Source organism: Balaenoptera physalus, assembly GCF_965194825.1.
Source record: "Balaenoptera physalus genome assembly, chromosome: 11".
NCBI lineage: Eukaryota > Metazoa > Chordata > Mammalia > Artiodactyla > Balaenopteridae > Balaenoptera > Balaenoptera physalus.
The window spans coordinates 45,013,751-45,039,778 of NC_138896.1; the positions used below are offsets into that span (position 1 = coordinate 45,013,751).

At 38.4% G+C, this 26,028-nt stretch overlaps 1 protein-coding gene across 5 annotated transcripts in view; it reads left to right on the forward strand.

The window, feature by feature from the left end:
• The first annotated feature begins 323 nt into the window (after positions 1-323).
• PRIM2 (DNA primase subunit 2) overlaps positions 324-26,028 on the forward strand; it is a 281,680-nt gene continuing 255,975 nt past the window's right edge. For 3 of the 5 annotated variants that reach the window (XM_082414343.1, XM_082414345.1, XM_082414347.1), the window contains exons 1-5: positions 324-446; positions 1,172-1,333; positions 3,417-3,520; positions 6,088-6,167; positions 7,512-7,632. In XM_082414343.1, coding sequence (XP_082270469.1) covers positions 1,180-1,333; positions 3,417-3,520; positions 6,088-6,167; positions 7,512-7,632 — 459 coding nt within the window. In that variant the 5' untranslated portion in view covers positions 324-446; positions 1,172-1,179. Of the gene's footprint in view, positions 549-1,171; positions 1,334-3,416; positions 3,521-6,087; positions 6,168-7,511; positions 7,633-26,028 lie in introns of all 5 variants that reach the window. The other 2 variants (XM_082414346.1, XM_082414344.1) reach the window with 2 other exon arrangements.

The following is a 26,028-nucleotide window of genomic DNA, read 5'->3' on the forward strand; positions in this document are numbered from 1 at the left end:
GGTGCACTGGACGTAAATCTTTCCCCAGGGGAGGGCCTGCCGTCTAGGAGAAAACCCGACTAGCCATTGTACGTAGATGACCTAGGCATTGTACGTAGATGACCTAGAGTCTGCCTCCCCATCTGTAAGACGCGGGCCGTGCAGCCCCAAACCCTCAGAGATTACCCAGAGTCCCTAGCGGGGAGCCAGTGCCGGGCCTGCTCTCCGCCCACCGCCCCAGACAGCGCGGCTCCATGCACAGGAACTGCAGCTTACAAAGTGGACACAAATCCCGCGGCCCCCAGAGTGCCCCACTGAGCAAGCGCGGGCCCGCGCAGGTGGGCGGGACCTCTGGGGCGGGTTTGGTGATCCAGCCACTTCCGCTTCCGGTCCTGTACGAACTCTCCCGCCACCCGGGGAAAGCGCTTGCCGGGGTTTGTGTGTTTTCACGTCTGGTGTGGCTGGAGGTAGGAGAAGCCCCCGCGGGTTTGGGACGGACAGTAATCCTGGTTTTGAGGCTTGCGAGTCCAGAGAAGGAGGAGAGCACTTTGGGGCTCCGGGCGCAGAGGGTGGGTATCGAGTATTGGTGGCTTGTCCGGGCAGAGCCGCCGGTGCCGGGGCTGACAGACCGCACTGCGTGGGGGGCGGGAGGGCGGGAGCGGGGTGTCACTAGGCACCTGTGGACGCTCCTGAGAGGAGCTCCGACAGACGGGACCTGAAAGACAGTTGTCTGTTTCCCGGGGATGTAAGGGAGGAAGCGAGTAACTGGACCCTGCCCATGGAGTCTCTTATCTAGCCGGAATCTCCCGCGCTGTCCTCCAAATTCAGGATTGCTGCCCGTGTGAAATCTTAAATTGACTCTTGGGACTGCAGAGACCTAAGGGCGAAGGCACACAGACCTCTAGTGAGCAGGCAGCATCGCCTGCCATTGATATTGCAGGAGGCTAGGACCACTGCCTGCGTCTCCTCCAGCGCACACCTCTCCCCACCCCCTTTGCACAATTGTTACAGGTGTATTGTCGAAAGTCTGGAAGATACAGAAGACATCACTCAGGGACACTACTGTTAACACTTCGTGCGTGCTCTTCAACCTCAGTTTTTTTTCCCTTTACATGTGGAATTATTTTTTTGCATTTTTTTTTTATAACTCCACTTTCCATCATTTCAACCATTTTATGTGCTTCCTTCCAAGGTAACAAGATGCAGTTTCTTGGAGGAAATCGGAGGAAACTGAGGTTGGCAGATGATCAGAGGAATGCTTGCTACCCACATAGCCTTCAGTTTTACTTGCAGCCGCCTTCTGGAAACATATCTTTAATAGAATTTGAAAACTTGGCTATCGATAGAGTTAAATGTGAGTGATTTGAATTAGAATTTGTATATTCTTGAGAACCTCACTTATACTTTGTGGGAATGAATTAGAGTAATTTATTTCCTTCATTCAACAAATATTTACTGAGGGTTTTCTGTTGAGATTTTGCTATTCATTCATTTATTCCTTGTACAGTGCCTGTTTATTGAGTGCCACTTTATTCTAGGTGGTAGGGATTTTGAGCTGAATAATGTAATTCTCATTTTCGTTGAAGCTGTATTCTAGTACATGGAGACAGATACCCAAAATAATAATTATAGTTTAGTATTTTAAGTGCTCTAGTAGAGGTAACTAATAGTGCTACTGAAACATAGAGATGGGAGTGATTGTCCTAGTCTGATTAAGTAAAACTGAAGAGAAGTTGAAATGTGATCTGGACCTTGAAGGATGAGTAGCAATTTCTCAACAGAGAAGACGTGAAGGGTTTTTGAAAGCTGGGATAATGGCCTGTACAAAGGCTTGGAGGCATGAGAGAGAGTGTCATATTGGAGGGAACAGTGACAAGTTCAGGGTAGATGGAGAAGTATGGGTAAGCAAGGGCATTTTGTGCCAAGCTAATGGTGTAATATTGGGGTGTAAGAAGGATGTAGCAATTTTACTGGGGACCTACTTCTGTGTGTTGGTGGAAGGAAGAAATAAGTTAGGTGTAAACGGAAACAAATAACAGCACTATCTGTAGAGTTTATGTTGCACGATATCCTGGTGGGAAGATCAGAAGTAGAGGTGAGATACTGTTAATCATTCTTAGAGGAGCAGGGTGAGAACTGCTAGTACAGAATATCTGTATTACCTGTTTGTTGAATGAAAGGGAAGGCAAGGGAGAACGGGTTCTGGGAAGCATAGCAGTGTCATATGCCTCATTGAGATTAAGGTGATGATTGAAAAGCGTCCCTTGGGTTTGGCACTTAGGAGGTGAGGTGGTAAGGCAGTGACAGGAAGGGAGAGATTGAAGGGATACTAAAGAGGTGTAATTGACAGGGTTTGGTGACTCTTGGGTATGAGGAGTGGTGGAACAGCGGGAGGTGGCTGAAGTTCCAGTGTGGATGATCTGGTGGATAGAAATTCTGCGGATGGAGGTGGGGTGGCAGGAAGAGGAGTGGGATTGAGGGGCAGAGAATGAGTTTGGTTCATGATACCATAATACGGAGGTACCTGGGGGACATGGGTTTATGTTCAGTATTCATTTTAGAAGTTTTTCGTTCTTGGATTAAAAAAAGTCTCTTTTCGGGCTTCCCTGGTGGCGCAGTGGTTGAGAATCACCTGCCAATGCAGGGAACACGGGTTCGAGCCCTGGTCTGGAAAGATCCCACATGCCGCGGAGCAACTAGGCCCGTGAGCCACAACTACTGAGCCTGTGCGTCTGGAGCCTGTGCTCCGCAACAAGAGAGGCCGCGGTAGTGAGAGGCCCGCGCACCGCGATGAAGAGTGGCCCCCGCTCACCGCAACTAGAGAAAGCCCTCGCACAGAAACGAAGACCCAACACAGCCAAAAAAAAAAAAAAATTCTCTTTTCATACCGATGGCAGAAGAATTCATCTGAGGAAGGGTTGACAGAGGCTTCAGGAACCTTTGGCCAGTGTGTAGCGTCTAGTCACGGTGGCTTGTTTGCTTCTTCACTGCTGTGTCTTCTCCTTTTCCATTTCATCAGGAAGGGAAGGGCTGTCTTCTGAGGAGCCTGTGCTGAGTCAGTGAAGCAGGCTGTCTCACAGACGGCTCCACACGAGGGCTGCACATGCAGACACACTTCTGCATCCCTCAGCAGTGGTGCTCAGTCCATCAGTGATCTCCCCCCACCCCTCTCTCCCTTCTGGTTGAGAATCCCTGGTGTGAGATTATGCTGTGGGATGTGGGTATTTTCTGCACATGGTGGAGATTATCCTCTGGTAAACATGTATAACTTATATAATGTACTTGCAGAAAATAAAGCTTAAATATTGTCATCTTTTATAAACAAGTAATTATGGAATTGGTAGCCATAGATTTTATTTGTCTTGGATTTAGTTTTTTAAAATTATCTTTCATTTATACGTTTTATACATTTCTTCTGTTTTTAAAAATTTTTCTAGTGCTAAAAGCAGTCGAGAATCTTGGTGTGAGCTATGTGAAAGGAAGTGAGCAGTACCAGAGTAAGCTAGAGATCGAGCTTCGGAAGCTTAAGTTTTCCTACAGAGTAAGTAAAAGAGGGAAAAAGATGTTTCTTTGGTTTGTGTATATTCATGTACTGGGTATCAGTTGTGGGAAAGGTCTTGTATTAGGCATAGGGCTTTAAAAAAGACTCTTCTGAAGGAACCTACTGTCCACTACGGGTGATTGACATGCAGTCAGACTACAGTGCCGCAGGGTTTCTTGATCTCGGGACTGTGGACATTTGGGGTCTGATGATTCCTTGGTGCATTTAGGGGGCTCGCTGGCATCTCTGGCTTCTACCCAGTCCGTGTCTCCAGACATTGCCAGATGTGCTTTGTGCATTACAGGGTGACGAACTCCCAAGAGCACAGAGAATTAGCTCAGGTTGGGGAGGTTTGGGAGGGCTTCCCAGACGAGGTGGTGCTGGAACTGAATCTTGATGGATGTGATACAATTTTTATTTTGGGAAGATGACTGCCAACAGCAGATGGACAGGGTCATCTTTGGTGGGGAAAACTAGTTAGGAACTTGGAGATGACGAGAGTGAATTGAATGGAGGGAAGAGGACTGATTGGAGAGATAGTGAGAGGGTAGAATTGGAAGATCTTAGCGACTGCAGAGAGAAGGGAGAGAAGAGTTCTGAATGACGCCCGGGTTTCTGGTGAGACAGCTGGCTGGATGGTGATGATATACAGGAGGGGAGGCAAGTCTTTTTAGAGGGAAGACGCTGAGTTTAGTTCTCGACATGACTTTGAGGTGCTTGTGGAGCTGTCTGAGGCCAGCAGGGTGTGCACACGGATCTGGACTTGGGGACCCCTGGGGTGGGGGTGCACATTCAGGAGGAAGGTTGGCATCATCAGGGGTAGGTGAGGCACCCAGGGAAACATTTGAGTGAGAAGAGAAGGGGATGGAGGCCAGGATGTGAGGAATACAACATTCAGGTGGAGTGGAATGGGGGAAGTCTGGGAGGGCAATTGAGGAGGAGCTGCCTTGGGGTGGAGATCAGCCACCCTGGCAGCCAGGGAAGCTGGGGTCTCAGTACTGATGATCATGATACACAGGTAATGAAACAACAGCACACATTCATATTCTTAACCATGTCCCAGAGTCTGTTCTAAGTGCATCACGTATATTAACTCATGTAATCCAGACAGCAGTCTTAGGAGGGTGGGTTCTGTCATCATCCCTCTTTATAGACAAGGAAACTGATATTGATAGGCTAGTAACTTGCCCAATCTCATAAGATGGAAAACGGTGCAGCCAAGATCTGAATCTAGACCTCTTGTCTTCATGGTGGAACAGTTTCAGACACTTAGAACCAATAAGATGAGTTGTATAGAATCATCGGATTTATCAGCAGGGTGGAACCTTGTTGGTAGAGGCAGAAGCTGGAACAGTGGCGGTGTTTGGAGGAGAGAAGTGAGAGCTTGATGTGGAATACATCCTCTTCTAACGTGTAGCTGAAAAGACGGGGGAAGTAAGTCTGAGTGTAGAAAAAATTGAGGGAAAAAGAGAAGATACACACACAACAGCGGTTACTTGAACACGTTTATAAGCTGAGCAGAAAGATCTAGAAGAGAAAGAAGAGGAGGGAGCTTGAAGATACTTTGAGAGAGCATTTGATAAGTCAGGGTCCTTAGGAGGCAAGAGCAGATGGGCCATGGGGTTTCAGTGTAGGGATTAGCTTTATGTAGGAGGAAGGAGAGAGATTTGTCCACAGAGATGGAAGGGAAGGCAGTACAGCACGTGGCGGCAGGAGCTTGGGGCTGAAGGAGTCGGCCTGGGGGCCTTTATCTTCTATAAAGTAGGTGAGGTCATGTGATGAGAGAGAAGAAGGTGGTGTGGCGGGGAGCACTGGCCACCTAGTGAAGATGGAAACAGCTTTCCTAAGACGTGGGGAAAGAGATGGTTACGGGCCAGATCCCAGCTCTGCTGCTTACATGCTTTGTGATCTGGACAAAATTATATAACTTCTTTCTGCCTCAGTTTCCTCATCTTTAAAATAGGGATATAGTGGTGCCCACCTCATAGGGGTTTTCAAAGGATTATATGGGTAAATGGATTAAGAATGCTTATAACAGTACCTTGGAAGCGCTCAGGACGTGTTTGCTCTGACTGTTGAGCTTGAATAAAGATGCCTTGGTGTTGGTAAAGGTTCAGTTGAGGTTAGAGGCTGTGAAATTTTAATGTTCCAAATTCCTATAGTTGTATATATCTTTCCCAGAGGTTCTCAGCATTTGGGAACAGGACTGCAGAGTGTAGCTTTGGATTTATTTAGAATCTAGGTTTTGCCAAATGGTTGAAGTGAAAGCAGTTGAGGGTTGATGTGAGAAGTAGTGGAAGAGGTGAGTGCCTGGGTGTAGGCTGGATGAGAAGGAAAGTTAAGAAGAGGAAGAAAATAGTGGGGTCCAAACCCAGGAGGTATTGTTGTTCAGTTCTGTTTCATCTGATTGCTAACCTAAGTAAAATGGTACTCACCCTGGGGAGCATATTATGAAATCTGTGTTATTGAAACTCCTGCTTTACCATTGGCTTATGCTGACTCAGTATTTCTTTACACCTTTTACTGTTCCGATGCATTTATTTTCTTCATGTGCCATTGTTTTTAAGGAAAACTTGGAAGATGAATATGAACCCCGAAGAAGAGATCACATTTCTCACTTTATTTTACGCCTTGCTTACTGCCAGTCGTGAGTATACCTTTGTCCTCCATGGTCAAGTCTGACATCTTGGGTTGTAAACTGGTCCAGGAGGGCTGACAGGTATTGTACTGATCATAGCAAATCCCAGAATAACGTCAGAAACCAGTGGCTCATGGGCGGAACACTGTTGCAGAGAATTGTTTGAAACAAGTTGTTTACTAAAAAATAAAAAAAAAAATTATTTTGCAGGTTTTGCCTGTTAAAACACTTTTTACTTTATGGGAGAGACTCTTCATTTAGGATTTAAAATTAGGGGGGATTTCATTAGGAAGGACTTTTGATATTTTGTTTCCCCAGAAAAAAAGTGGTAGTATTTATAAGAAATAATGAATCAAACACATACTTGAATCTGCATAGGTTTTTAGATGTTGACATGTATGGGCTGGTGCCCATTAGATTAAGACCTTTTCTTTGGTAGTTGGTTTCTTATAAGTCAATAGCACCACTCAGAGGGAGAAGGAGTTAGTTGCTTTTTTTTTAAACTTTTTTTCCTGTATTAATTTTGGCTAAATTACATACTTATTAGTATGTTTCTTTTCTGTTTCTTTTTGGTAATAGGCTTATCAAATGGGAATCTTGAATTGGTGACTATCCCAAGATAATAACTGAGAAATTATTGACCAGCTTTAGTCCCAGAGTTTTTCTTTTGTAAAAAATCACATGCAGTTTATGCAATTTATGCAGTAAATGAATTGCTGACAATGTGAAAGTCATCTGGGGAAAGAAAATTAAATCATATTTTACATGAAGTAGCATAATTATTTTACAACAACAATAATGCCCATCTGTCTTATAAATTAATATTGTATGTTGACTTAAAAAATTGAGATATCCTAGTGCATATTAAATTTTCTGAAATTATAAACTATAAAGCTGTAAGCAAAGATTACTTTGCATAGTTTATCTGATCATAATCCATTCAGAGATAAAGTTACCTTTAAAAAGTTTTGATGTTTATTTGGCATTGACCGAAGGGATACCCCATTTTCTGATGTAAATGACTATTTTGCAGTTACATAAAAAGAAGTGCACTGTTTTATGTTAGTTGATAATAATGCAGCTAGGCTCGAAGTATTCTGTATTTAATTCTTTTAATTTTATGTTCGTAACACCTTTCTCCCCCATATTCTACTTATCCCAGGGAGATTGTGGCATGTGATATGTATTCACACTCTTATCATAATAGAGGACTTGATGCTTTTAACTTCAGTCTTTTGGCATCTTGCTCATGTTTGAATATTGTTTCATAGAAATTTCTTGGATTTAATAATCAGTGGACTTTTAAAATAGTCAGTGGACTTTTCACTTATAATTTTCTTGTCTCCATTTCAGTGAAGAGCTTAGGCGCTGGTTCATTCAACAAGAAATGGATCTCCTTCGATTTCGATTCAGTATTTTACGCAAGGACAAAATTCAGAGTTTCTTAAAGGATAGCCATTTGCAGTTTGAGGCTGTAAGTATATTTTTAAAGTCATTCCCGATTGTTATCACCGTTCGTCCCTCCCTTAAGTGTTGGTGTTAATGTGTGGGGTTTGTTCTCTTTACATTTTCTTCCTGAGTACCCACCTGAAACAATAGCTATTGGCTTTGCACAACAGTGAACCTCTCCCATAACTAGAAGAAAAGAGGCTCCTTAGTACCAGAGCTGCACATTTATTCAGTTGCTGTGTTAAATATGTGATTTATGAAAGCACAGAAAGGTTTAATTTATAAAAGTTTATCTTTAACCAGAATCTTCCAGGCCAAAAATTTAAAGCTAATAATGTTCTAAAGAAAACAGAGAAGTGGTAGTACTTATTTCCAACAATGAGGTTTGGGCGATAATACTTTATTTTAGAAGTCAGTTGTCGGTAAAATATCTGAATAGTTTTAAGGTATAGTTTTGTAGACAAATCTGAATGAGTTACATGTAGTAATTAAACAAAATAGAAGAAATGTTGGACACATATTTAGCAGGGATAATTATTGTGGGTGGAAATAGAATTTATGTCTTTTAGGTGAGTGTGCTGCAGTGGGAAGGGAGAAAAATTCTGTTTGGAAAACTTAGAGCAGTCAGATGGCAGTAGGATGGCTTGGGACTCTATTTGGGTGTTAGAATGGGTGTCTTGAGGCCAAATAAAGTAAAAAAAGTAGAAGTTGGAGTAGGTGAAGGACACTGTCCTGCTGAGAAGTGGATGTGCCCACTGCAGCAAGAACCAGGGTGGGTTATTTCGTTGGGGGAAGGAGATTGTGTGAAGGGAAGTAAATAAACCTTTGGTGGACATTGAGTGTCTGTCATATGCCAGCAAGGCACTTTCTACAGTTTGTATCACTTCTCTGAACCCTGTGAGGGTTCTGAGTAACATCTACCTGGGCAGAGAAAAGTGTTGGTCCCAGAACCGTCTCACCCAAACCTCCTGCGTTTTCCACTTTGCTTAGAATGCTGATCCTTAGTGAAGTCCGTTACTGCTAATATCAGTTATAGTTCATTTGTCCTCTCATATTAAAAATAATTTTTTTTGCCATTGTTGAAATTATGGTTTTATTAGGTCGAGAAAAAGTGTTTGTGAGAAGATTTATTCTTTACTCTAGATTGTCTCAATAGATCAGGTACATTTTTTTAAGTAAAAACCATAATGTTTCTTTCTTTTTTTAAAAAACTTTTTTATTGAAGTATAACATCTATAGAAAAGTGCACAAATCATAACTGTCCAGCTCTGTGAAGTATCACAGAGGTTAAGAAAGAGAACATTGCTGTCACCCTGTGCTGCCTTGTGCCTCCTCTCATTTACTAACCCCGTCTCCCTCCTGATAACCACTATCCTGACTTTTAATATCATAAGTAATTCTGCCTGTCTTTGAACTTTACGTAAATAGTATTACATGGTATTTTTTTTTCCCCAGCTTTATTGAGATATAATGGATATACTAATGTTGTGTCACTTTAAGTGCACAGTGTGATGATACACGTATATGTTGTGAAATGTTTACCACAATAAGGTTAGTTAACACATCTTTCACCTCACATCATTACCATTTTGTTGTTGTGGTGAGAACCTTTAGAATCAACTCTCATAGTAGCTGTACGTGAGATCCCTAGAGCTTATTCCTCTTATAACTGGACGTTTGTGCCCTGTGACCAGCATCTCCTTGTCTGCTCTGCCGCCCAGCCCCTGGCAACCACTGCTTTACTCTCTGAGTTGGACTTTTTTAGATTCCACATATAAGTGAGATCACAAGTATAATTTTTTATAATCGCCTTATTGAGATAGAATTTACATACCTTGAACTTCACTCTTTTAAAACGTACAATTTGTTGGTTTTTAGTATAGTCATAGAGTTGTGCAACCATCACCATCTAATTTTAGAACATTTTAGTTACCCTAAAAAAGAAACCTGTGCCCGGTAGTCGTCCCTCTTGATTTCTCACTCTGTCATCCCTTGGCAACAGCTAATCTGCTTTCTGTCTCTGTGAATTTGCTTATTCTGGACATTTCATATAAGTGGACATTTCATATAACTTGTGATCTTTTGTTACTGGCTTCTTTCACTTAGCATAATATTTTCAAGTTTCATCTATGTTGTATATGTAGCATGTATCAGTACTTCATTTTATATTCATTTCTCTATTCAATAGTTGATGGACATTGGGTTATTTCTACATTTTAGCTATTATGAATAATGCTGCAGTGAATATTTGCATACACATATTTGTGTGGATATCTTTTTATTTGTTTCAGATATATATAATACTTGGGAGTGGGATTGCTAGGTTATAGGGTAATTCTGTATTTAAACTTTCGAGGAACTGCCAAACTGTTTTCCAGAGTGCCTGCACCATTGTACGTCTCACTAGTGTGTGAGGAGGGTTCTAGTTGCTTCACATTCTCCAGCAATTGTTGCTGTTTGTTTGTTTTTTTTTGAATATAGTCATCCTGGTGGGTGTGAAGTGATACTTCATTGTGGTTTTGATTTTCATTTCCCTAGTGACTGATGACGTTGAACATCTTTTCATGTGCTATTTGATTATTTGTATATTTTCTTTGGAGAAATATCTATTCATATCCTTTGTCTGTTTTTTATTTGAGTTATCTTTTTATTGTTGAGTGTTACATATTCTTTCCATATTCTGGATACAAGTCCACTATAAGATATGTGATTTACAGATTTTTTCCTCCCATTCTGAGGGTTGTCATTTCATTTTCTTGGTAAGATCATTTTTTAAAAAAACATTTTATTTATTTATTTATTTATATTTTTGGCTGTGTTGGGTCTTCGCTGCTGTGCACAGGCTCTCTCTAGTTGTGGCGAGTGGGGGCTATTCTTTGTTGCAGCGTGCAGGCTTCTCATTGCGGAGCTCAGGCTCTAGGCACGAGGGCTTCAGTAGTTGTGGCACGCAGACTTCAGTAGCTGTGGCTCGCAGGCTCTAGAGTGCAGGTTCAATAGTTGTGGCTCACGGCTTAGTTGCCCCGTGGCATGTGGGATCTTCCCGGACCAGGACTCTAACCCGTGTCCCCTGCATTGGCAGGCAGATTTTTAACCACTGCGCCACCAGGGAAGTCGCTGTTTTTATCTTTTTTAACTTGTGTTTTTATTGTCGGATCTAAAAAGGATTTGCCTAATGGAAGGTCATGAAGATTTACTCCTATGGTTTTTCTCTAAGAGTTTTATAGTTTTGGTCCTTATATTTAGGTCTGTTTAGGTCTATTTACACTTTGAGTTAATTTCTGTGTATGGTGTGAAGTAGGGGCCCAACTTCATTCTTTTGCATGTGGATATCGAGTTGTCCCAGCATCATTTGTTGAAATGGCTATTCTTTTCTCTTTGAATTGTTTTTTCACTCTTGTCAAAAGTCATTTGACCATAAATGGAATCAATTTTGTTAGTTAGAGCTGTGTGTCTCTCCTATGTCGGTACTGTGTGCTCTTGAATATTGATTCCTGTAGTTTTGTAATAAGATTTGAAATTGAGAAGTGTGAATCTTCTCACCTTGTTCTTCTTTTTCAAGATTATTTTGGCTCTTCTGGGTTCCTTGCATTTTATGAGTTTTAGGATCAACTTGTCAGTTTCTACCAATAAACCAGCTGAGGTTCAGGTTTAGGATTATGAAGACTATGTGGATCAATTTGGGGAGCAGTGCTATCTTAATATTAAGTCTCCTGATCCATGAACATGGAAATTTTTTCTGTTTCTTCAGATCTTTAATTTTTTTCAACAAAATTGTGTTCTTTTGTTAAATTTATACCTAAGTATTTTATTCTTTAATGTCATTGTAAGTGGAGTTGTTTCTTTTATTTCATTTTTGAAATGTTCATTGCTAGTGTATAGAAATCCAGTTGATTTTTGTATATTGATCTGGTATCTTGCACCCTTACAAAATCATTTATTCTAATAGTTTTTAGTGGATTCGTTAGAGGATTACGTCTCTTATAAAGAAATAATCCTTACTTTTCAATCTGGAGGCTTTTTATTTATTTTTGCTTATTTTCCCAGGCTAGGATCTCCAGTACAGTGTTGAATAGAAGTGGCAATAGTGGACATGCTTGTCTTGTTCCTGATTTTAGGGGGAAAGCATTCAGTCTTTTTTTTACCAGGACACATGATGTTAGCTGTGGGGTTTTTGTAGATGCCCTTTACCAGATTGAGGAAATCTCTTTCTAATTTTAGTTGAGCATTTTCATCATGAAAGGGTGTTGGATTTTGTGCTTTTTCTGCACCTTTTGAAAAGATCATAGGGCGTTGTCCTTTATTTTATTAATATGGTGTGTTACATTAATTGAGTTTTGGATGTTAAACCAACCTTGTTGGGATATTCCTGGGATAAATCCCCCTTGGCTGTATTGTATGATCCTTTTAATATGTTGCTGCATTTGATTTGCCAGTCTTTTGTGGAGGATTGTGTTTATTGTTTATTGGTAAGGGATATTAGTCTGTAGTTTTCCTATGGTGTCTTTGTCTGGTTTTGGTATCAGGGTAACATGGGTCTCATATAGTGAATTGAGAAGTGTCTCTTCCTGTTCTATTTTTGGGAAGAAGTTGTGAAAGATTGGTGTTAATTTTTTAAAGACATTTGCTAGAATTTACCAGTGATCTGTCTAGGTATAGGCTTCTCTTTGTGGGGTGTTTTAAAATTGCTGATTCGTTCTCTACTTGTCGATCTGTTCAAATTTTCTAATTCTTTAGACAGTTGTGGTAATTCCTGTTTTCTAGAAATTTGTCCATTTCATCTGTTATCTAATTGATGCATACAGTTGTTCATAGTGTTCCCTTATAATCCTTTTCATTTCTAAAGATTGGTTATGATATCCTCTCTTTCATTCTTGATTTTACCCATTTAAATCTTTTTTTTTTGATCGTTTAAGTACAGGTTTGTCAATTTTGTTGATCTTTTCAAATAACTTTTGGTTTTGTTTTTTTCTCTATTGTTTTTCTATTCCTTATTTCTTTAAGTACTCTTTATTATTATCAATTAACAATTTTCATTATTTCCTTCCTTCTGCTTGCTTAGGGTTTAGTTTGCTCTTCACATCTAGTTTCTTAAGGTGGAAGTTTAAGTTACTGATTCAAGGTGTTCTTTTTTTTCTTTTTAATTGTAATATAGTTGACGTACAATATTAGGTTAGTTTCAGAAGTCCTACATAATGATTTGGCATTTGCATATATTATGAAATGATCACCACAATGTCTAGTAACCATCTGTTCCCATAGAAAGTTACTACAACATTATTGACTATATTCCTTAATCACATCCCCATGACTTATTTGTTATCTCTTAATCCCCTTTACCTATTTCACCCACCTCCTGCCCCCTGCCTTTTGGCAAACAGGTGTTTGTTCTCTGTATCTATGAGTCTGTTTTCATTTTATTTTCTTTGTTAGTTTTGTTATTTTAGATTGCACATGTAAATAAGATCATACCATATTTGTTTTTCTCTGTTTGACTTATTTCACTTAGCATAATACCCTCTAGATCCATCTGTGTTGTCGCAAATGGCAGTGGCTGAGTAATATTCCATTGTGTATATATATGCATACACACCATATCTTCTTTATTCATTCCTCTCTCAATGGATACTTAGGTTGCTTACATATCTAGATTAAGGTAAATAATGCTGCAATAAACATTGGAATGCATATATCTTTTCAAACTAGTGTTTTTGCTTTCTTCAGGTGACTACCCAGAAGTTAAATTGCTGGATGATGGAAGTTCTATTTTTAATTTATTGAGGAATCTCCATACTGTTTTCCATAGTGGCTGCACCAATTTATAATCCCATCAAGAGTGCACAAGGGCTCCCTTTTCTGCACATCCTCACCAACACTTGTTGCTTGTCTTTTTAATGGTACCAATTTTGACAAGTGTGAGGTGATATCTCCTTGTGGTTTTGATATGCATTTCCCTGATGAGTAGTGATGTTGAGCATCTTCTCATGTGCCTGTTGGCCATCCGTATGTCTTCTTTGGAAGCATGTCTATTCAGCTTGTCTTTTCATTTTTTAATCTGGTTGTTTGTTTGTTTGTTTCTGTGATGTTGAATTGTGTGAATTCTTTGTATATTTTGGATATTAACCTTTATCAGCTATATTGTTAAAATATCTTCTCCCATTCAGTAAGTTACCTTTCTGTTTTCTTGATAGTTTCCTTTGTTGTCCAAAAGCTTTTAAGTTTAATGTCACATTTGTTTATTTTTGCTTTTGTTTCCCTTGCTTGAGGAGACATATTCAAAAAAATATTGCTAAGACCAACGTCAAAGAATGTACTGCCTATGTTTTCTTCCTGGAGTTTTATGGTTTCAGATCTTACATTTAAGTCTTATTCCATTTTGAGTTTATTTTTGTGCATGGTGTGAGAAAGTAGTCCAGTTTGATTCTTTTGCATGTACCTGTCCAGTTTTCTCAACACCACTTATTGAAGAGGCTATATTTTCCGCATTGTATATTCTTGAAACCTTTGTTTTAGATTAATTGACCACATAAGTGTGGGTTTATTTCTGGATGCTCTATTCTGTCCCATTGATCTATGTATCTGCTTTTGTGCCAGTACCATACTGTTTTGATTACTGTAGCTTTGTAATATAGCTTGAAATCAGGGCGCATGATACCTCCAGTTTTGTTTTACTTTTTTAAGATTGTTTTGGCTATTTGGGATCTTTTGTGTTTCCATACAAACTTTAGAATTATTTGTTTTAGTGCTGTGAAAAATGCCACTGGTATTTTGATAGAGATTGCTTTGACTCTGTAAGTTGCCTTAGGTAGTATGGTCATTTTAACAATATTAATTCTTCCATTCCATCAGCATGCTTTATCATTCCATTTGTTTGTGTCATCTTTAGTTTCTTTCATCAGTGTCTTATAGTTTTCTGAGTACAGGTCTTTTACCTTGGTTAGATTTACTCTCTTAGGTATTTTATTCTTATGGATGCAATTGTAAGTGAGATTGTTTTCTTAATTTCTCTTTCTGATAGTTCATTGTTAGTGTATAGAAATGCCATAGATTTCTGTATATTAATCTTGTATTCCACAACTTTACTGGATTCATTTATTAGTTCTAACAGTTTTTCAGTGGCATCTTTAGGATTTTCTGTATATGCATCACGTCATCTGTCAACAGTGACAGTTTTACTTCTTCCTTTATAATTTGAATTCCTTTTATTTCTTTTTTTTGTCTGATTGCTGTGGCTAGGACTTCCAATACTATGTACAATGAAAGTGGCGAGAGTGGACACTCTTTTCTTGTTCCTGATCTTAAAGGAAATGCTTTCAGCTTTTCACTGTTGAGCATGATGTTGGCTGTAGGTTTGTCATATCGGGCCTTTATTATGTTGAGGTATATTCCTTCTATACCCTCTTTGTTGAGCGTTTTTATCATAAATCGTTGTTGAATTTTGTCAAAAGCTTTTTCAGCATCTACTGAGATGATCATACAATTTTTATTCTTTGTTAGTTGCACATCACATTAATTGATTTGCAGATACTGCAGCATCCTTGCATGTCTGGGGTAAATCCCATTTGATCATAGTGTATGCTCCTTTTACTGTATTGTTGAATTTGTTTTGCTAATATTTTGTTGAGGATATTTGTATCTGTGTTCATCACTGATTTTTTTTTTTTTTTTATTTGTGGTGTCTTTGTCTTGTTTTGCTATCATGGTAATGCTGGCCTCATTGAATGAGTTCAGAAATATTCCTTCCTCTTCAGTTATTTGGAGTAGTTTGAGAAGGATAGGTTTTAGGTCTTCTTTAAATCTTCGGTAGAGTTCACCTGTGTTGCCATCAGGTCCTGGACATTTGTTTGCTGGGAGATTTTTGATTACTGATTCAATTTTAATACTGATAATTGGTCTGTTCACATTTTCTATTTTTTCCTGATTCAGTCTTGGGAGATTGTACATTTCTAGAAATTTATCCATTCTTTCTACGTTGTCCATTTTATTGGTGTATAATTGTTTGTAGTAATCACTTATGATCCTTTGTATTTCTGTGAAGTTGTAACTTTTCCTCTTTTGTTTAATATTTTATTTATTTGGGTCCTCTCTTTCTATCTTGATGAGTCTGGCTAGAGGTTTGTCAATTTTGTTTATATTTTCAAAGAACCAGTTCTTAGTTTCATTGATCTTTTCTAATTTTTTAGTTAGTCTCTATTTCATTTATTTTTGCTCTGATTTTTATTATTTCTTTCTTTCTACTAATTGAGTTTTGTTTGGTTTTCTACTTCCTTTAGGTGTAAGGTTAAATTGTTTTGAGATTTTTCTTGTTTCTTGAGGTAGATTTATATCACTGTAAACTTCCCTCTTAGAGCTGCTTTTGCAGTATCCCATAGATTTTGGATTGTTTTGTTTCCCTTTCACTTGTCTCCATGTAATTTAACTTTCTCTTTGATTTCTTCAGGGACCCATTGGTTGTTTAGTAGCATGTTGTTTAGACTCCATGTATTTGGGGTTTTTGGTATTTTTTTTCTTATACTTGATTTCTAGTCTCATAGTGTTGTGGTCGGAAAAGATGCTTGATATGAGTTCAGTCTTCTTAAATTTTTTGGAACTATTTTGTTGCCTAGCATGTGATATGTCCTGGGGAATGTTTTATGTGGACTTGAAAAGAATGTATTCTGCTTTTGGATGGATTGCTCTTTATATATCTGTTAAGTTCATCTGTTCTTATGTGTCATTGAATGCCAGTGTTTCCTTAATGAGCTTCTGTATGGATGATCTGTCACTTAATGTGAGTGTTAAAGTCCCCTACTATTATTTTGTTACTGTCTCTTTATGTTTATTAATACTTGCTTTTTTGTATTTAGGTGCTCCCATGTGGGGTGTATATGTATTTACAGTTGTTATATCTTCTTACTGGATTGATCCCTTGATCGTTATGTAATGTTCTTCTTTGTCTCTTGTTAGAGTCTTTGTTTTAAAGTCTATTTTGTCTGATATAAGAATTGCTACCCTAGCTTTCTTTTTGTTTCCATTTGAACTGTGTCTCACTTTCTGTAGTTTGGCCCTCCCACCGTTTGTGAAATTTCATGATGATGTCTGAATTGTTTTTCGTTCTCGGATGGGACGCCATGGGCCCTTTAATCTGAATACTTGGGTTCTTCTGTTTAGAACATTTCTTTTTGTTATGGATTTGATCATTTCTTCCCTTTTGTTTTTCATTGCTCTTTCTTTATAATTCCTTGTTTGTTAGAATTTGGACCTCCTGGATTTCTCCTCTTATTTTCTTTTTTGTTTTAACATCCAGTTTATCTTTTTATTTTATTTTCTAGGAAAGTTCTTCAACTGTTTTATAAATCTTTTTTTCCCCCTGCTCTCCAGTCTTTAATTTCTATATATTTATTTTTTATTTTTATTTTAAACTTTTTATACAATTTTTAAAGGTTACTTTCCATTTACAGTTATTACAAAATATTGGTTGAATTCCTTGTGTTGTACAATACATCCTTGAGCCTATCTTATACTCAATAATTTATGTCTCCCACTCCCCCACTCCTATATTGTCCCTCACACCCCCCCCCCTGCCCCCCTTGCTGGTAACCATGTATAAATGATATCATAACAGTATTTGTCTTTCTCTGTCTGACTTATTTCACTTAGCATAATGTCCTCCAAGTCCATGCATGTTGCTGCAAATGGCAAAATTTCATTCTTTTTCATGGCTGAGTAGTATTCCATTGTGTGTATCCATTCATGTGTTGATGGGCACTTAGATTGCTTCCATATCTTGGCAATTCTAAATGTTGCTATGAACATTAGGGTGCATGTATCATTTTGAATGAGTGTTTTTTTTTTTTTTTTTTTTTCAGATATATACCCAGGGGTGGAATTGCCAGGTCATCTGGTAGTTCTATTTTTAGTTTTTTCAGAAACCTCCATACTGTTTTCCCCAGCGGCTGCATCAATTTGCATTCCCATCAACAGTGTACAAGGGTTCTCTTTTCTCCGCATCCTTGCCAACATTTATTGTGTTTTTTTTTTGATGTCCTGTCGTTAATTTCTTTTTATTTTATGCTTTCATTTTATTTTTTTATACAGCAGGTTCTTATTAGTCATTGATTTTATACACATCAGTGTATACATGTCAATTCCAATCTCCCAGTTGATCACACCACTACCCCACCCCCCCAGCCGCTTTCCCCCCTTGGTGTCCATACGTTTTTCTCTACATCTGTATCTCAATTTCTGCCCTGCAAACCCGTTCATCTGTACCATTTTTCTAGGTTCCACATATATGCGTTAATATACGATATTTGTTTTTCTCTTTCTGACTTACTTCACTCTGTATGACAGTCTAGATCCATCCACGTTTCAACAAATGACCCAATTTTGTCCTTTTTATGGCTGAGTAATATTCCATTGTATATATGTACCACAACTTCTTTATCCATTTGTCTGTCGATGGGCATTTAGGTTGCTTGCATGTTCTGGCTGTTGTAAAGAGTGCTGCAGTGACCATTGGGGTACATGACTCTTTTTGAATTATGGTTTTCTCTGGGTATATGCCCAGTAGTGGGATTGCTGGGTGCTATGGTAGTTCTATTTTTAGTTTTTTAAGGAACCTCCGTACTGTTTTCCATAGTGGCTGTGTCAATTTACATTCCCACCAGCAGAGCAAGAGGGTTCCCTTTTCTCTACACCCTCTCCAGCATTTGTTGTTTGTAGATTTTCTGATGATGGCCATTCTAACTGGTGTGAGGTGATACCTGTTTGTAGTTTTGATTTGCATTTCTCTAATAATTAGTGATGTTGAGCAGCTTTTCATGTGCCTATTCGCCATCTGTATGTCTTCTTTGGAGAAATGTCTATTTAGGTCTTCTGCCAATTTTTGGATTGGGTTGTTTATTTTTTTAATATTGAGCTGCATGAGCTGTTTATGTATTTTGGAGATTAATCCTTTGTCCGCTGATTTGTTTGTAAATATTTTCTCCCATTCTGAAGGTTGTCTTTTCGTCTTCTTTATGGTTTCCTTTGCTGTGCAAAAGCTTTGAAGTTTCATTAGGTCCCATTTGTTTATTTTTGTTTTTATTTCCATTACTCTAGGAGGTGGATCAAAAAAGATCTTGCTGTGATTTATGTCAAAGAGTGTTCTTCCTATGTTTTCCTCTAAGAGTTTTATAGTGTCCAATCTTACATTTAGGTCTCTAATCCATTTTGAGTTTATTTTTGTGTATGGTGTTAGGGAGTGTTCCAATTTCATTCTTTTACATGTAGCTGTCCAGTTTTCCCAACACCACTTATTGAAGAGACTGTCTTTTCTCCATTGTATATCCTTGCCTCCTTTGTCATAGATTAGTTGACCATAGGTCCGTAGGTTTATCTCTGGGTTTTCTATCTTGTTCCATTGATCTGTGTTTCTGTTTTTGTGCCAGTACCATATTGTCTTGATTACTGTAGCTTTGTAGTATAGTCTGAAGTCAGGGAGTCTGATTCCTCCAGCTCCGTTTTCTTCCCTCAAGACTGCTTTGGCTATTCGGAGTCTTTTGTGTCTCCATACAAATTTTAAGATTTTTCGTTCTAGTTCCGTAAAAAATGCCATTGGTAATTTGATAAGGATTGCACTGAATCTGTAGATTGCTTTGGGTAGTATAGTCATTTTCACAATATTGATTCTTCCAATCCAAGAATATGGTATATCTCTCCATCTGTTGGTATCATCTTTCGTTTCTTTCATCAGTGTCTTATATTTTTATGCATACAGATCTTTTGTCTCCCTAGGTAGGTTTGTTCCTAGGTATTTTATTCTTTTTGTTGCAGTAGTAAATGGGAGTGTTTCCTTAATTTCTCTTTCAGATTTTTCATCATTAGTGTAGAGGAATGCAAGAGATTTCTGTGCATTAATTTTGTATCCTGCAACTTTACCAAATTCATTGATTAGCTCTAGTAGTTTTCTGGTGGCATCTTTAGGATTCTGTATGTATAGTATCATGTCATCTGCAAACAGTGACAGTTTTACTTCTTCTTTTCCAATTTGTATTCCTTTTATTTCTTCTTCTTCTCTGATTGCCATGGCTAGGACTTCCAAAACTAGTGGTGAGAGTGGACATCCTTGTGTTGTTCCTGATCTTCGAGGAAATGCTTTCAGTTTTTCACCATTGAGAATGATGTTTGCTGTGGGTTTGTCATATATGGCCTTGATTATGTTGAGGTAGGTTCCCTCTGTGCCCACTTTCTGGAGAGTTTTTATCATAAATGGATGTTGAATTTTGTCGAAAGCTTTTTCTGCATCTATTGAGATAATCATATGGTTTTTATTCTTCAATGTATTAATATGGTGTATCACATTGATTGATTTGCATATATTGAAGAATCCTTGCATCCCTGGGATAAATCCCACTTGGTCATGGTGTATGATCCTTTTAATGTGCTGTTCGATTCTGTTTGCTAGTATTTTGTTGAGGATTTTTGCATTTGTATTCATCACTGATATTGGTCTGTAATTTTCTTTTTTTGTAGTATCTTTGTCTGGTTTTGGTATCAGGGTGATGGTGGCCTCATAGAATGAGTTTGGGAGTGTTCCTTCCTCTGCAATTTTTTGGAAGAGTTTGAGAAGGATGGGTGTTAGCTCTTCTCTAAATGTTTGAAGCCATCTGGTTCTGGACTTTTGTTTGTTGGAAGATTTTTAATCACAGTTTCAATTTCATTACTTGTGATTGGTCTGTTCATATTTTGTATTTCTTCCTGGTTCAGTCTTGGAAGGTTATACCTTTCTAAGAATTTGTCCATTTCTTCCAGGTTGTCCATTTTTTTGGCATAGCGTTGCTTGTAGTAGTCTCTGAGGATGCTTTGTATTTCTGCGGTGTCTGTTGTAACTTCTCCTTTTTCATTTCTAATTTTATTGATTTGAGTCCTCTCCCTCTTTTTCTTGATGAGTCTGGCTAATGGTTTATCAATTTTGTTTATCTTCTCAAAGAACCAGCTTTTAGTTTTATTGATCTTTGCTATTGTTTTCTTTGTTTCTATTTCATTTATTTCTGCTCTGATCTTTATGATTTCTTTCCTTCTGCTAACTTTGGGTTTTGTTTGTCCTTCTTTCTCTAGTTCCTTTAGGTATAAGGTTAGATAGTATATTTGAGATTTTTCTTGTTTCTTGAGGTAGGCTTGTATAGCTATAAACTTCCCTCTTAGAACTGCTTTTGCTGCATCCCATAGGTTTTGGATCATCGTGTTTTCATTGTCATTTGTCTCTAGGTATTTTTTAATTTCCTCTTTGATTTCTTCAGTGATCTCTTGGTTATTTAGTAACTTATCGTTTAGCCTCCATGTTTGTCTTTTTTACGTTTTTTTCCCTGTAATTCATTTCTAATCTCATAGCGTTGTGGTCCGAAAAGATGCTTGATATGATTTCAGTTTTCTTAAATTTACTGAGGCTTGATTTGTGACCCAAGATGTGATCTATCCTGGAGAATGTTCCGTGCGCACTTGAGAAGAAAGTGTAATCTGCTGTTTTTGGATGGAATGTCCTATATATATCAATTAAATCTATCTGGTCTATCGTGTCATTTAAAGCTTCTGTTTCCTCATTTACTTTCATTTTGGATGATCTGTCCATTGGTGTAAGTGAGGTGTCAAAGTCCCCCACTATTATTGTGTTACTGTTGATTTCCTCTTTTATAGCTGTTAGCAGTTGCCTTATGTATTGAGGTGCTCCTATGTTGGGTGCATATATATTTATAATTGTTATATCTTCTTGGATTGATCCCTTGATCATTATGTAGTGTCCTTCCTTGTCTCTGGTAACATTCTCTATTTTAAAGTCTATTTTATCTGATATGAGTATTGCTACTCCAGCTTTCTTTTGATTTCCATTTGCATGGAATATCTTTTTCCATCCCCTCACTTTCAGTCTGTATGTGTCCCTTGGTCTGAAGTGGGTATCTTGTAGACAGCATATATATGGGTCTTGTTTTTGTATCCATTCAGCAAGCCTGTGTCTTTTGGTTGGAGCATTTAATCCATTCATGTTTAAGGTAATTATCGATATGTATGTTCCTATGACCATTGTCTTAATCATTTTGGGTTTGTTTTTGTAGGTCTTTTTCTTTTCTTGTGTTTCCCACTTAGAGAAATTCCTTTAGCGTTTGTTGTGGAGCTTGTTTGGTGGTGCTGAATTCTCTTAGCTTTTGCTTGTCTGTAAAGCTTTTGATTTCTACATTGAATCTGAATGAGATCCTTGCCGGGTAGGGTAATCTTGGTTGTAGGTTCTTCCCTTTCATCACTTTAAGTATATCATGCCACTCCCTTCTGGCTTGTAGAGTTTCTGCTGAGAAATCAGCTGTTAACCTTATGGGAGTTCTTTTGTATATTATTTGTCATTTTTCCCTTGCTGCTTTCAATAATTTTTCTTTGCCTTTAGTTTTTGCCAATTTGATTACTATGTGTCTCAGTGTGTTTCTCCTTGGGTTTATCCTGTATGGGACTCTCTGCGTTTCCTGGACTTGGGTGGCTATTTCCTTTCCCATTTTAGGGTAGTTTTTGACTATAATCTCTTCAAGTATTTTCTCTGGTTCTTTCTCTCTCTCTTCTCCTTCTGGGACCCCTGTAATGCGAATTTTGTTGCGCTTAATGTTGTCCTAGAGGTCTTTTAGGCTGTCTTCATTTCTTTTCATTCTTTTTTCTTTAGTCTGTTCCGCAGCAGTGAATTCCACCATTCTGTCTTCCAGGTCACTTATCCGTTCTTCTGCCTCAGTTATCTGCTATTGATTCCTTCTAGTGTATTTTTCATTTCAGTTACTGTATTGTTCATCTCTGTTTGTTTGTTCTTTAATTCTTCTAGGTCTCTGTTAAACATTTCTTGCATCTTCTCGATCTTTGCCTCCATTCTTTTTCTGAGGTCCTGGATCATCTTCACTATCATTATTCTGAATTCCTTTTCTGGAAAGTTGCCTATCTCCACTTCATTTAGTTGTTTTTCTGGGGTTTTATCTTGTTCCTTCATCTGGTACATAGCCCTCTGCCTTTTCATCTTGTCTGTCTTTCTGTGAATGTGGTTTTTTTTCCACAGGCTGCAGGATTGTAGCTCTTTTTGCTTCTGCTGTCTGCTGTCCTCCTGTCTTTAGTTTCGAATAGTCCTTTCTGGTTCTCCTTTTTATAGCCTTCTGTTTTTGCTTCATGAATATATTTTCTCCTTTCTTTTAAAGATTATTAGTTGTCTTCTGCTCCATTAATTGTCTGTTTACCTCTCATTCCTTTATTTAGTCATCCATTTTAGATAGTCCTTCACGTTGAATTTTTCCTTGAATGTTTAATGATCCTTGACTATTTGTTTTTATTTAAGATTGAGATATGAAAAAGTAAATTGGAAGATTGGGTTTTATGTGCTCTTTGCAGGTGTATATGATGCTTATTTACTATTGGATCTCATTTGATCTCTCTTTTTTTTTTAATATTTGATTGTTGGATGAGCCCTGCCAAAGTCAGTGTTTCAGAGGAAGCCTCCAGTGTTCTTCCACAGTGATTTATGTCTTAGTGCTGATGTTCTTGTATCTGAGAGCAGGAGCCCACTGCTCACTGTGGTGACTTTTCTTTATTTTTTTTGCATTCCCTGACTTACATCTTTCCTCTTTTATATATGGTGCTTCTAATTCATTATTTTTTCTACTCTCTGCAGTCATATTGGCTTTCTTCTTTTCAGTATAATTTTCTCCAGGGATTAAGTTGTAGGTTCCTCTTTTTTTCTAAATCTGTTAATGCACTTTCATCTCTTTTCCAAAAATATGTAGACCTTTCTCTTCCACTATTTTGTTTGTCCTTTGTGGTTTATATTCTTTTTACACTTATATTGTCACATTTTAATTTTGTTGTGGAGGTAGTGGAAATAAATATTTATGTTCAGTTGACCATTTTTAACCAGAAGCCTCAGCAATCTCAACAATTATAATTTTAAATTTAGGGAAAAAAGTTAAACTTTTGGAATGTATTTTATTAATGATAGTTAGCAGTCCAGCACATATCGGTGTCGGGAAAAACCCTCCTCCACGGGTCTCTCCTGCTCTTGCACATCTTGCTCGGTATGTTAGGAATGCAGGGTCTTGAGCAGTCTTTACCTGGGCCATTTCTCACAGCTGTGTTTTTAGCAGGCAACCTTGAGGGATGAGGTAATGCCTTCCTGGTACATAGAGGAGGCTCGCTTACTGCCTGCTATGAAAGTGACTGGTTCCCAGGGCTCCTTAGCTGCAGTGCAACCTCACTGTACTCCGAGCATCTGTCTGTGCTGTGTCATGTTGCCCCTGGGGGAAGGAGAACCACACAAACATGCTGGTTCTTTTGCTGCTTCCTGCACTGTGGATAATAAAGGTCTCTGTCTCTAATGCAGGCGTCTGTGTCTTCTGCCTGCCTGCATTAAACAGTAATAGGCAAACTTATTGGTTTATAAGTAGCATAAAATTCAATCCAGACTTGACAGTCAGCTATGTAATTTTGAATCTGTATTTCAGTTTCCTCATCTTCAAAATGGGAATACTCACAATCCCCACTTCACAGATTTGTGAGGTTTAAAGGAGATAGAGTGTATGGTGTATTTAGTACTGTGCCTGACATGTACATTCTCTAGTGATGTTAAGGAGGACACAGAGGCAATAAATGCCTATATGTTGGAGAACTTTGAGGTTATTAGATTGGTATGTTTCGTTGCAATTTAAAAAAAAATCTATTTTGGATTTTTATTTTAGGAAACAGTAATTTATGGAAAATATATGCATACTTTTAACAAGTGTGTTGGCAATCATGATTGGTTTTTAATACTACTCTGGTTGTTTCTAATCTGCTTGCTATAATTATTTATTGTTTCATTCTCCATGTCATTTGAGGTGCATCTTAATAAACATATACATTAAAGTAAGATGTAGAAATATGTATAAAATGGGAAGATTGACTGAAGGGAACATTACTGTCCACATTTGTACTGTCCATCGTGATGGATGGGCATCCCGTACAGTTTCTAAAAAGAACAGTAACTTTGGCTTCTTTGGTGACTGTTTTGGTTTTTCTAGTTCAGTGATTCTAGGTGGGGGGGATAAGATAGAGCTAGTTGTCTGAGGGGATTTATCAGAACCTTGGATGAAGGTGTGGAGAGTGTGAAGAACATTATGCCTTTTCTTTTTGAAATAAACACTATAGATAAAACTTGATCAAGTGGTTGTAGCTGTTGGGGATTCATGGCAGGTAGAGTGAGAAAGTGTTGTAGGGTGCCTGGCAGAAAAGTCATTCCTGGGGCAGACGTAATCACTTTCCTGGCAGAGACTTGTTCCCCTCTTCTCCTGGTACTCTCCCATGGCACCTCATCCTGGCAAGTAAGGCACTTGAATTCAGGTGCTGTTGATTAGCTTGCCCCTTGATCCCTGTAGTCCTTCCAATTTCCAAAGTTTTATAATTAGTAGGAACACGCACATTTCCTTCACTTTGGTTAGCATATTTGGTTTGCTTTGAGAACTGTTATGTTAAAACAGGTGTCAGTGATGCTTTTAGGCTCAGGACCCATGTTTTAGACTCAGGACAAAGCAAGGTGTAGGGAAAAGTTACTAGCATTCGTCACATAAGCTGGTCTCGGATGTATAATAGGCCCTGCCGCCTAAGCCGAGGCAGAAGGAAACAGCAGCAGGTGGAGAGCCACAGGCCATCTTGGTTTTCATGTCACAGAAGCTGGACCACTGACATACACATCTTAGAGTCTGTCTGGTCTTCAAGTGCTTGTGTGCTGTGTTTGTGTGCATTTTTCCATCTTTTCAGTTTCATTAATGCTGCAGTGACATTTAAAAAAAATATTTATTTATTTATTTGGCTGCGCCGGGTCTTTGTTGTGGCATGTGGGCTCTTAGTTGCAGCATGCGGGATCTAGTTCCCTGACCAGGGATTGAACCAGGGCCCCCCGCATTGGGAGCATGGAGTCTTAACCACCGGACCACCAGGGAAGTGCCTGCAATGACATTTTTACATTAGAAGGACATGCAGTGTTATAACTAAATTGCATTATGTTTGCTTTCATGGAGAAATATGTATGGAAAAAGGGATAATTAATTTCTTTGCATAGCTTTTTCTTTTAAATTTTGTTTTTGTTCAGTTTGCCATGGCTGATGTAATTTTATTGGATACAAATTTGGAGGAGGTGAAAATGGGGCCAGTTATCAGATGTGGGACTCTTGTGTTCTCTTTCTGGCTCTGGCAGTCCTTTGATACTTTGGCTCATTTAGTCTATATTTGGGTTTCTAATATCTGGTAGATTTTGCATCTTCATGACATACAACAGAAAGCCTTAATATGAAGTATTCAAAAAGGAAAAACTGATATTTTTCATTCTTGGACTTATGTGTAAATAACTTGGATTTTAAAACTGAAATTTCTTGGAAGGATAAGAAATGAGTAGATATTGCTGTCTGTGGGGACTGTT